At 41.6% G+C, this 12,527-nt stretch overlaps 1 protein-coding gene across 11 annotated transcripts in view; it reads left to right on the top strand.

Moving 5' to 3' along the window:
• Positions 1–94: 94 nt before the first annotated feature.
• Positions 95–12,527, top strand: part of LOC112265001 (protein MB21D2) — a 28,170-nt gene continuing 15,737 nt past the window's right edge. The window contains exons 1-7 of one of the 11 annotated variants that reach the window (XM_024441966.2): positions 727–846; positions 6,457–6,532; positions 6,758–6,855; positions 7,003–7,020; positions 7,126–7,167; positions 7,403–7,690; positions 7,846–7,941. Coding sequence is in view for 1 of the 11 variants with exons in the window: in XM_024441963.2 (XP_024297731.1) it covers positions 591–846 (256 nt within the window). In the remaining 10 variants the exon portion in view is untranslated. Of the gene's footprint in view, positions 847–4,536; positions 6,032–6,456; positions 7,021–7,125; positions 7,168–7,402; positions 7,691–7,845; positions 7,942–12,527 lie in introns of those variants that run through there. The other 10 variants (XM_042295776.1, XM_024441969.2, XM_042295772.1 and 7 more) reach the window with 10 other exon arrangements.

The raw sequence follows: 12,527 nt of genomic DNA, 5'->3' as shown, positions 1-12,527 counted from the left end.
CTTAAAGTTACATTTGACGAAACGCTGGATCCCTTCTATGACCACCACAGAACTGACAGGGACAACTAGTGGAAAACAGGGACATGGCAGCATAGTACAGTGTGTTTCACTAGAATATCATTTCATGTTGTCATTTTTCCCAAAAATATTCTGACCATTTTAAACATTTTTTTCTAATATTTTGAAAGTAAATGTTACAGTGATAACTGTTTTTATTTGAAGTGTTTAAATAGTGAAAACATCTCATCTTCCAAACAGCTCTTTCTTCTATGATAGGCCGGGCAACGTATCTGCTACATAAAATGCGCTCGAGCAATTATTTCGTCGCCCTAGAAGAGCTGATTCAGCGGCGACTTGACTTCTGATTTTATCACTCTCACACTAGCTATGACAAATACTTTGTCTACTATTCGACATACCATCCCCAACAATAATGCTGATGAGAGCACTTTGCACACCCCGCATACAATTTTGAAGGACCTCCGATTTGTTTGGTGCAAGCAGCGGCTGATGTTCTGAACTGAAGCCGAGGCAGCCATTGTGGGGCCTTGGGACGCTTGCGTTCACAGTGCTGTTTTTTTCTTGCAAACATGGCGGCCCCTGTCCTAACCAGCCGGGCTGGGTCCGTAAATAGCTTGGGAAACAGCCCCACTGCGACTCCCAGCTCCACGACCAATAACAACAAGATCATCCCAAGCTACCTCGAGCTCGATTTCAGGTCCGGGGCCAGGATCGAGGATTTGAACCGATTGATTCAGGAATTTAGTAAACACGATCAGCGAAAATATGACGACCAGCGAGCGCTCGAGATCCACACCGCCAAAGATTTCATTTTCTCCATGCTCGGTAAGAGATTGTCGGTGGGGGGGATCACGTCTGTTTAGCTGTAATTTGAACCTACAACGAGGCTCAACATTGTTTTATTATGCAAACTATTTATGACAATGCTCAATAACAACTACAGTCCGCTAGCTTCAGGGCCGGCCCTAGACGATCTGCACTTTCAAAAGTTACCTTTCCACCCAGACAGGTGATGCAGAAAAATGTAAGCTTCAACTGCTGGCTACCCTTCCGTTGTATAACCCAACAATATAAGTGCTTCCCTTAAAGCTCCCTGGGTTTAAACAAACACCTTCTCTATTCAGAAAGAGAAAAGCTCAATTAATAGGGACAGAATAGTAAAGTTATTTTTTTATCTCCTCGAATATTATAGGCTGCAGCTCAGCGTCAGAATGTCATAGAGAGGAATCAATATATCCCCATATGCGTAGTGGGCATTTTAGAGCTTGTTTCTACCATAAGGCATCACCGAGTTAAGCATTGATAAAAATGCTTGATATCATTTGGATACGTTTTCATGTATATATTTCAAAATATAATGCAAACAATAGATATTATTTTTGCCCTTTTCTTTAACAAAGGGTATGTGGAACCCCCACTCAATTCAAGCCCTGGGTTTAACCAAACACCAAGCCCTTCCCAGACACGGATACATTTAATCAGTGCATGAGATAATGTTGGAGTATTTGGCTATACTGACATCTATGGATGGCATAACTGTGTCTATCAAGCAGGTATGATTACCACTTATTTTTTGGAATAGGAAGAAATAGGCCCCATATGTAATTCTATGATTTTGCCCATAGAAAATGTTGGTGCACATATAGGAGGTCCCTTACCAGGCAGAAGTTAATTTTACTTTAACCCCTGCATAGGAGAGTTACAATGTTGCTATCACTATGCAGCCAACTGCCTACACTATAGTATGAAACCATGTTTCTTATTAATAATATACCACCTGTTGTCACACATGGCAAGATCCCATAATTGTTACAATTACAATATAAATAACACTTTTATATAACATATTTAACATATATTTTAATATTCCTGTAGAACTGTAAAAAATAGTAAGATCATTTGAGCTTTAGAAACAAGTGCTTTCATAATTGCATGGCGGGCCTCGTTTCGCTGGAGCAGTGTAAAATAAGCTTTATGTCAATGACCCAGCCTCAACGAATTTAGTTTGTTTACATATCGAGTTTGATTGTCCAACATCAGTTTCAGCATTTATTTATTTAGTCTCTGCCTAGAGTGGCCTCTTTCCTCTGCTGTGGTGCTGCATACAGTCAGAGATGTTTTCTCTCGGTAGCTGTCCATGGTCCTGAAATCAAATTATCTGAGAGAGACCGAGAGGGAGAGAGAAAGATTAGGATGTTGTCTATTTAAATAAATAAAAATACAAAGTGAACAGGTGATAGATAATTGAGTAATCTTACAAATTTAATGCGAGTGGATGATTAACGCTTACCTTTTATTCAAAGGCAGGTTGACTCGCCTGGCCTTCCTGGCAGCAAAAGCATGCACTGCTTGTTGGAGATTAAAAGTAAGCTAAAGAGATGTTGTAAGACAACTCACGCTCAATTGATACGGTGGCGAGTCCATTGAGTCTCTTGATTTATAGCAGAGCGCAGACGTTTCGGATGAGTTTGAGACATGGTCTCCGCTCTCTCCCCATTCGCCATCCTCCTATTGTAGTGGGACACTGAACTTTCATTGACCCTCATCTCTTAGGAAATTCCCCTCCTTATCCTGATGTGGCCCAGCCTGCACTAATAAATCCCGTAAAGAACTATTCACCGGGATCTTTTATGTTTTTTTGTCTGGGAGCCACTGTCATCTGGGATGGGGAGCGATGAATCTAAGTCTGGGTCCAAGATAGTAGGGTCTTCACTGGCATTGTTTGGAGGTGTGGCAAGGACTGGTGCGACCACCTGTTCTTGTCCAGCCAGACGGCTGTCATCATCGGTGGAAGTGCATTGATCGGACACCGGCTGATGGAAATTGCTGCACGCTGATATATTTCAGCAGTGAATTTCTTTGTTTTCGAGATTGTGCTTCTTCTCTCTCTTTTTTTTTTTTTTAATATTCGCTTCCTGATAGTTTGTCTGAGACATGGTAGCAAATTGTTTCCAATCTCTATAGCTTACTTTTATCTAGAATTATATCCACTAGTAGTAGCTAGCTAACGTTAACAGGCTAGGTTAGGCTACTGCCTTAATCACTAATTGTCTTCGTCACACACAAACATTAAAAAACAATACCATAATTTCATTTCATTGGAAGATTAATTTTCATGAATGTTTCGCAATTGGATAATCCCATATAAACACACACATCACCATAGCTACCAAGGATAATGGGAATGAACTTTGGGAGAAGCGGGAATGGGATGGGAACTGCAGCAAAGCTATGAACTGGGACTGGGGCACCGCCGGCGGTGTAGTAGCCGCTCAGGGGCACCGGAGGGCAGCAGCCAATTGTCAAAATTCCGCCCCAAGTTCACCGCGGCTGCCTAATCTTGCCTAATGGGAGGGCTGCACCTGGTTAGCTTAATTTCAGCGGTGAATGGTAATTTAATGGCTACCCGGACTATTTGCATTGTGTGCCCCTTCCCCTCTTTTACGCTACTGCTACTCTCTGTTTATCATGTATGCATAGTCACTTTAACCATACCTACATGTACATACTACCTCAATCAGCCCGACTAACCGGTGCCTGTATATAGCCTTGCTACTATTATAGCCTTGCTAATATATATAGCCTCGCTACTGTTATTTTTCACTCTTTTTTTACTGTTGTTTTTATTTCTTTACTTATCTATTGGTTTTTTTACTTAAAAATTGCACTGTTGGTTAGAGCCTGTAAGTAAGCATTTCACTGTTGTATTCGGCGCACGTGACAAATAAACTTTGATTTGAATGGATGCAAAAATGAAAGCAAGTGTGCTGCTGTTTTACAAATTTATCAGTGTAGATCAAATCAAGAGGCTGACTAAATCCTTAATATCTATTTATCTGACCCATCATTGTCCAGTCCTAGATACATTGATCAATATAATTAAGAATGGATTTAGTCTTAAATCATTCATAGGGCTGCACTGCCTGCAAACTGTATGCTCGAGGGCATACGGCATGATAGACATCTTTTTCTGTTTGGGAGGTTTTATAACCATATAGCAACCAGATTAAGATGTATTTTTCATAACATCGTGAAAAATACGTATTATTTTGGTTGAAATCTGATTGAACTACTGACCAGTTATCCAAATGCTATTCAATTAACACCAATCTATATAAACATGTGCATAGTGTTATAAAAGTACTTAGTAAAAATACTTTAAAGTACTACTTAAGTCGTTTTTTGCGGTATCTTGACTTTACTACATTCCTAAAAGAAAATAATGTACTTTTTACTCCATACATTTTCCATGACACCCACAAGTACTCGTTACATGTTGAATGCTTAGCAGCACAGGAAAATGGTCAAATTCACACACTTATCAAGAGAACACGTGGTCATCTCTACTGCCTCTTATCTGGCAGACTCACTAAACACATACATCATTTGTAAATTATGTCTTAGTATTGGAGTGTACCCCTGGAAAACTGTACATTTTAAAAACAAGAAAATGGTGCCATCTGATTTGCTTAATATAAGAAATTTAAAATGATTTATATTTTTACATTTGATTCTTAATAAATATATTTAGTACAAAATACTTTTAGACTTTTACTCAAGTAGTATTTTACTGGGTGACTAACTTTTTCTTGAGTCACTTTATAATAAGGTATCTATACTTTTACTCAAGTATGACAGTTGGGTTTGTGGGCCACGCACCCATTGGATATAAGACACTAGAACCATTACAATTCTACAAATTGTGGTAATGTTATTTTTCCAGCAGGGTTTCCATGATTCAGTTTAGCACAGTTGGCAAACAACAGCTGGGAGAGAGCACCAAAGCAGGTTAGGGTCTCATGTACTCCGTCAACACGCTGGGACTATTCCGTTAACACGCTGGGACTATTCCGTTTGAGACTCGGGACTCAGACTCGGGGCTTCATGCGGGCCGAGCTCTTCCGAGTCCAGCATAATCATATTACTCTAGGCTGAGGCTAATGGTACTCGGGTCGAGTCCACTTCAGCTTATCTGGCACGATTAATGTCTTCAGGAGTTGGGTCATTTTAGATTTTTATCCTGCAGGTGATGGAACACCAATAAATAAATACAAATATTTTTTTTATTTCACCTCCATCGAATTGGCTAGGTCATTAGCAAGCAATATTTTGTGACAGTCTCTGTGGCCCAATCAGAGATGGTCCCTAATTTATAGGATCTCTGATGCTTTAAATGCTTTTGATTTTACTACAGGCTATGGCAATGCTTTTTGTAGTTGCAGTCCACCGAATTGAAAAGTGCACATTCACTTCCAAAGCATTTGTTCTAGGCTACCAGCATGTAAGATAAATATGCACAATAATACAGGATATCCTTACAAAAATGCACTGTTGTTAAAATGCAGTGAAACTGCAGTTTAATTACATTATGTTTTTAAATGAAGAATATCTGGTGGCTTGCTGTGTGGCTTCTAATGGTAATCATTTGTTTATTTTGCTGTGCATTTTCTTCTGTTCCACTGAATGCAATTTCGATTTTCGAAACTAAATTTGTTTTCAGAATTCAACAAAATACACGTAGGCCTATATATTTTTATTTCAATATCCTAATACAATCCACCAATATTTATAAACCCCTATTTGTAATCTATTTATTTCCATCAATAATTAGTAAAAAAAAAAAAGATTTATTTTCAGGGTCAAATTCCGGTGCAATCTATGTTTTCCTTTAAAGCTTTTGAGCAATTCAAATTACTGCACACATTGTTATTTTAATTTCAGTAGCTAAATGAAGAGGTAGGCATATCTGGTCCAACTCAAATTTGGATTGGAATCTGTGCCTTGCTCGCAGCAATGCATGTCTGTGCGCCTCGCAGGCAGCCTGCTTGCTCAAGTGTCAACACAGCTGGAAGACAATGACTGTTTCTCGAAATGTACACAAAAAACGTTTTACTTTTGTAAGTAGAGCGGCGGTTTGTTGGGGAGAATAATGTCAAGGAAAGTGTTTCTACAAAGCTAGCGTTAGCTGGATATTTTTAGCTAGCTCTCTAGCTAATCCTCCATGGACGTGGTAAGTTTGACTTTTTTTTAACCTGTTGTAAGCTAGCTAACTAACGTCTTGACATTTTGATATCTGTTTAATGACAGTAAATGTGTGTGTGTTCTGTCTTTGTGAGAGATGGACAGAGAGCGATGATGATCATAATAACTTTAGAACACATTGTCAACGTCGTCATGCTTCCTTGGTGTGTGAGAGATGGTTGAATACAAATATAGGAAACATTGATTGTGTGTGAGAACTTTTTAGCTAACCTAATACTTGAAATATGGATGTGAAGTTTTTGTTGATTCATCAGGGATCCTTGTATTTGACAATATGATGCATTTTGCCTATCCTGACCCCCCCCCCACACACACACACACACACAAACACTCATTCTAATGTTACACCTCTCAACTGCCTTTTCCAACTCTAGATTTTTTTATTTTTTTCAGTAATCTTCTAGTTTGGATGGAGGAGGGGAACAAAGGGAAGGAGTACAGCAGTTATCCAGCTTGCTGACTAAGAAATGTAAATAGACAGCAAAACAGGCTCTCTCTCTCCCGTCTGTCTGCCTGACTACCAGATTGCTGAGGGGAAACATGGTCAATGTACTTGCTAGGCTAAGTCTAACTTAGTGAAGACCTTAGGTCTTCTGTAGTAGCTAGGTTAATTAACTTAAATGGTTAGTCATGATTTGTCGCAATCTTTATGGTTCCTGAAACATGTCAATGACCTAATGCATGACCTCTACAGCAGTCCTTGGCCACCCACTTAGTTACCAATGACCTATTCTGCCACGTCCCAGGAAAATAAGAGAGCAGAACCACCCCTTAAGTCCATAGTCATTGACAGTAAGTTCAGTGTGCAAGATGTTTTATTTTTTTCCCTTCTTTGATATTCTGATCTTTAATGTGTATTGATTCCTACTAACCACATTGGTAAGAGCTTGGTTTGTACTAGCTATGCTGATGATCATTAAAGTTTTCTCTTTGCATCAGGTCTCGGCTGATCTTAGTGTAAGTAGATCCACTTGAAATAGCATTGCTTCCTAATCATTTAAGTTTAAGTAAAGCAAATAAATTTGATTTAAAATCCCATTTTAATTCTCCTTTTTTTTTCAGTTGCGAAACCCTTGTGTCCTGATTCCACACAGACCTCCCTTGGTGAGTCATCCCCTTTCTCTCTTGCTCGTTTTCCCAGTTGCTCACTCAAACTCATACATGTGTGCAGTTGCCGAGAAGAGGAAGAGATTTGCCAATTACACCCATTTCTAACGATATTTGTTGCAGGAATGATATGACAGACAACTTTTTAAAAAGAGAATGTTTTATTGTGTCTTTACACATACTTAAATTTTTGCATTGACCTTTTTTTTTTTTTTTTTTTTTTTTTTTTAAGACTGCCAAGCTGTCCTCAATTGGGGGATCTTCTGTCTGGGATAATGTCCTCGGGATTATGAAGCAGTGTGTTTTATAAAATGTTGTTTGAATATTACAACATGTATTCAATTAAGCATAACTTCACCATTTAGAGATGAGTTTTAAAAAACAACTACTGTCTACTTTTGGTATCGTCTTTCTTAGTGTTTCGGATTGATGAACAATGAAGTAATGTCCCACTTCAATATGAAGGGACAGAGAAGCAAACATGCCTTTGCTGTCACTTGTTTGTGCTCCATTGTACTTGGTAAGTAATTGTGAGCATTTGAGACATTTGACAAGGATACATTTTTAGTAGATTCTGACTGTTAAATATATTTTACTGTGTTCCTCTTCTGTTGTGTTCTGCATGTCCACGTTATGCCAATCTTGATTTATTTTCTCCTCTTTTTATGCTTACAGCAAGTGTCATGAAAAGCCTGAAAACTCAGGAAGTTGATGTGTTACGGGCCAGTCCTAAAATGTGTCCTGGACTGTCATGGTGGAGAACGGCGCAAAGTATGTATATGAGCATATTGCTCTTTTTTGAAGACGTCTCTAAGCTATAACTGCAACAAACCTCTTCAACTATACTGAACAAAAATATAAACGCAAAGTGCAACAATTTCAAAATTTTACTGAGTTACAGTTCACATAAGGAAATCAGTCAATTTAAATAAATTCATTAGGCCCAAATCTCTGGATTTCACATGACTGGTCAGGTGCTCAGCCATGGGTGAATGAGTTTTTCCTCACAAGGGCTTTATTACAGACATAAATACTCAGAAGATCCCGCAGGTAAAGAAGTTGAATGTGGAGGTCCTGGGCTAGCGTGATTACACGTGATCTGCGTTTTTTATTTCCCTGTTGGACGTACTGCCAAATTCTGTAAAACAAACATTCAGGGAGGGCGGTAGATTCCTAGAACAGTTCACTTTAGAATTAGAACCTAGTAGAAGACTTTAAGCTAGAAATTAAAATGGTTTAGGACTGGATGTAGCCTTTAAAAGAGACACAGAAAGGATACTTTTTGTATAGATAGCAACACCACCTTTGCCAATTCTATCAGCCATGAAAACTTTAAAACCATTAATGGTAACCTCAGATTCCACGATTTTCTCAGATAACCATGTTTCTGATAAAATAGGAATATCTGGATCTGCCTCGGAATTCCAGATCTTGATATAGTCCATTTTTGGCAAAAGGCTGCAAACATTTAGGTGCATGAATTTCAAGCCTTTTCAGGATTTGAAATCACCTGGAGTGTCAAAAGCCGGATCATTACCTGCCAACCTATTATTCATAGCAATGAAAAATTAAATTGTCAAAATTGACTCCAAACCGCCCTACTTGTTGCTTATCTATGACTGATTGCTGGAGGCTTTGAGATGTAATAATAGTAGGGGTTACCTGAGACAGCAGCGGCTTCCCTGAATGCTGATTGGCTGACAGCCGTGGTATATCAGACCATATACCACAGGTATGACCAGTTAATAATAACAATAAGGCACCTCGGGGGTTTGTGGTATCTGGCCAATATATCACGGCTAAGGGCTGTGTCCAGGCACTCTGCAATGCGTTGTGTGTAAGAATATCCCTTAGCCGTAGTATGTTGGCCATATACCACACCCCCTCGTGCCTTATTGCTTATTATAGTACCATGGAAATACTATTAGCCAGCTGAGTCCACAAAGTTTCTTCAGGAAATGGCAGCAGTTTTACGGGCGCCCAACCAATTGTGCGTTGTTTTTTTTCACGTTATTTGTAACTTATTTTGTACATAATGTTTCTGCAACCGTATCTTACGGCAAAAAATAACTTCTGTATATTAGGACAGCGATCACTCACCTCGGAATAGACAAAGATTTTTTCTACAACAAAGACGATGGACAAGACATTCTCCAAACACCCCACAGGACCGACCTCTCCGTTATTTGCAAGAGGAAGTGGCGCAGGTACAGAGGACAAAGAGCCGGATGCCTGGTTAGGACCCGGAGAAGACGACTTGGAAAGCTGCCGTTACCGTCAATACTACTCGCCAATGTGCAATCATTGGACAATAAATTAGACAAGGTATGATCCCGAATATCCTACCAACGGGACATCAAAAACTGTAATATCCTATGTTTCATGGAATCGTGGCTGAATGACGACATTGATATTCAGCTAGCGGGATATACGCTGCACCGGCAGGATAGAACAGCACACTCCGGTAAGACGAGGGGGGGCGGTCTGTGCATATTTGTAAACAACAGCTGGTGCACGAAATCTAAGGAAGTCTCTAGATTTTGCTCGCCTGAAGTAGAGTATATTGTGATAAATTGCAGGCCACACTACTTGCCTAGAGAGTTTTCAGCTATACTTTTTGTGGCTGTTTATTTACCACCACAGACAGATGCTGGCACTAAGACCGCACTCAGTCAGCTGTATAAGGAAATAAGCAAACAGGAAACTACTCACCCAGAGGCGGCGCTCCTAGAGGCTGGAGACTTTAATGCAGGAAACTTAAATCAGTTCTACCAAATTTCCATCATGTTAAATGTGCAACCAGAGGGGAAAAAAATTCTAGAAAAAAAAAATCTAGATCACCTGTACTCCACACACAGAGACGCGTACAAAGCTCTCCCTCGCCACCCGTTAGTACTTCCGGCGCCGACAGAGATGGCCGCCTCGCTCGCGTTCCTAGGAAACTATGCAGTTTTTTGTTTTTTTACGTGTTATTTCTTACACTAGTACCCCAGGTCATCTTAGGTTTCTTTACATACAGCCGACAAGAACTACTGAATATAAGATCAGCGTCAACTCACCATCAGTACGACCAAGAATATGTTTTTCGCGATGCGGATCCTGAGTTCTGCCTTACAACCAGTGTAACCGAGTGGATCACATGCAGCGACCAAAAAAAAAAAACGACTCAGAAAAAGAGGGAAACGAAGCGGTCTTCTGGTCAGACTCCGGAGACGGGCACATCGTGCACCACTCCCTAGCATTCTTCTTGCCAATGTCCAGTCTCTTGACAACAAGGTTGATGAAATCCGAGCAAGGGTAGCATTCCAGAGGGACATCAGAGACTGTAACGTTCTCTGCTTCACGGAAACATGGCTCACTGGAGAGACGCAATCCGAAGCGGTGCAGCCAGCGGGTTTCTCCACGCATCGCGCCGACAGAAACAAACATCTCTCTGGTAAGAAGACGGGCGGGGGCGTATGCCTTATGGCCAACGTGACATGGTGTGATGAAGGAAACATACAGGAACTCAAATCCTTCTGTTCACCTGATTTAGAATTCCTCACAATCAAATGTAGACCGCATTATCTACCAAGAGAATTCTCTTCGATTATAATCACAGCCGTATATATCCCCCCAAGCAGACACATCGATGGCTCTGAACAAACTTTATTTAACTCTCTGCAAACTGGAAACGATTTATCCGGAGGCTGCATTCATTGTAGCTGGGGATTTTAACAAGGCTAATCTGAAAACAAGACTCCCTAAATTTTATCAGCATATTGATTGCGCAACCAGGGGTGGAAAGACCCTGGATCATTGTTACTCTAACTTCCGCGACGCATATAAGGCCCTGCCCCGCCCCCTTTCGGAAAAGCTGACCACGACTCCATTTTGTTGATCCCTGCCTACAGACAGAAACTAAAACAAGAAGCTCCCACGCTGAGGTCTGTCCAACGCTGGTCCGACCAAGCTGACTCCACACTCCAAGACTGCTTCCATCACGTGGACTGGGAGATGTTTCGTATTGCGTCAGACAACAACATTGACGAATACGCTGATACGGTGTGCGAGTTCATTAGAACGTGCGTTGAAGATGTCGTTCCCATAGCAACGATTAAAACATTCCCTAACCAGAAACCGTGGATTGATGGCAGCATTCGTGTGAAACTGAAGGCACGAACCACTGCTTTTAATCAGGGCAAGGTGTCTGGTAACATGACTGAATACAAACAGTGCAGCTATTCCCTCCGCAAGGCTATCAAACAAGCTAAGCGCCAGTACAGAGACAAAGTAGAATCTCAATTCAACGGCTCAGACACAAGAGGTATGTGGCAGGGTCTACAGTCAATCACGGACTACAGGAAGAAACCCAGCCCAGTCACGGACCAGGATGTCTTGCTCCCAGGCAGACTAAATAACTTTTTTGCCCGCTTTGAGGACAATACAGTGCCACTGACACGGCCTGCAACGGAATCATGCGGTCTCTCCTTCACTGCAGCCGAAGTGAGTAAGACATTTAAACGTGTTAACCCTCGCAAGGCTGCAGGCCCAGACGGCATCCCCAGCCGCGCCCTCAGAGCATGCGCAGACCAGCTGGCTGGTGTGTTTACGGACATATTCAACCAATCCCTATACCAGTCTGCTGTTCCCACATGCTTCAAGAGGGCCACCATTGTTCCTGTTCCCAAGAAAGCTAAGGTAACTGAGCTAAACGACTACCGCCCCGTAGCACTCACATCCGTCATCATGAAGTGCTTTGAGAGACTAGTCAAGGACCATATCACCTCCACCCTACCTGACACCCTTGACCCACTCCAATTTGCTTACCGCCCAAATAGGTCCACAGACGATGCAATCTCAACCACACTGCACACTGCCCTAACCCATCTGGACAAGAGGAATACCTATGTGAGAATGCTGTTCATCGACTACAGCTCGGCATTCAACACCATAGTACCCTCCAAGCTCGTCATCAAGCTCGAGACCCTGGGTCTCGACCCCGCCCTGTGCAACTGGGTACTGGACTTCCTGACGGGCCGCCCCAGGTGGTGAGGGTAGGCAACAACATCTCCTCCCCGCTGATCCTCAACACTGGGGCCCCACAAGGGTGCGTTCTGAGCCCCCTCCTGTACTCCCTGTTCACCCACGACTGCGTGGCCATGCACGCCTCCAACTCAATCATCAAGTTTGCGGACGACACAACAGTGGTAGGCTTGATTACCAACAACGACGAGACGGCCTACAGGGAGGAGGTGAGGGCCCTCGGAGTGTGGTGTCAGGAAAATAACCTCACACTCAACGTCAACAAAACTAAGGAGATGATTGTGGACTTCAGGAAACAGCAGAGGGAACACCCCCATCCACATCGATGGAAC

Source organism: Oncorhynchus tshawytscha, linkage group LG13 (genome assembly GCF_018296145.1).
Source record: "Oncorhynchus tshawytscha isolate Ot180627B linkage group LG13, Otsh_v2.0, whole genome shotgun sequence".
Classification (NCBI taxonomy): Eukaryota; Metazoa; Chordata; class Actinopteri; order Salmoniformes; family Salmonidae; genus Oncorhynchus; species Oncorhynchus tshawytscha.
The sequence above is the reverse complement of the archived record's forward strand: the minus strand, read 5'-3'. Positions and strand labels throughout refer to the sequence as shown.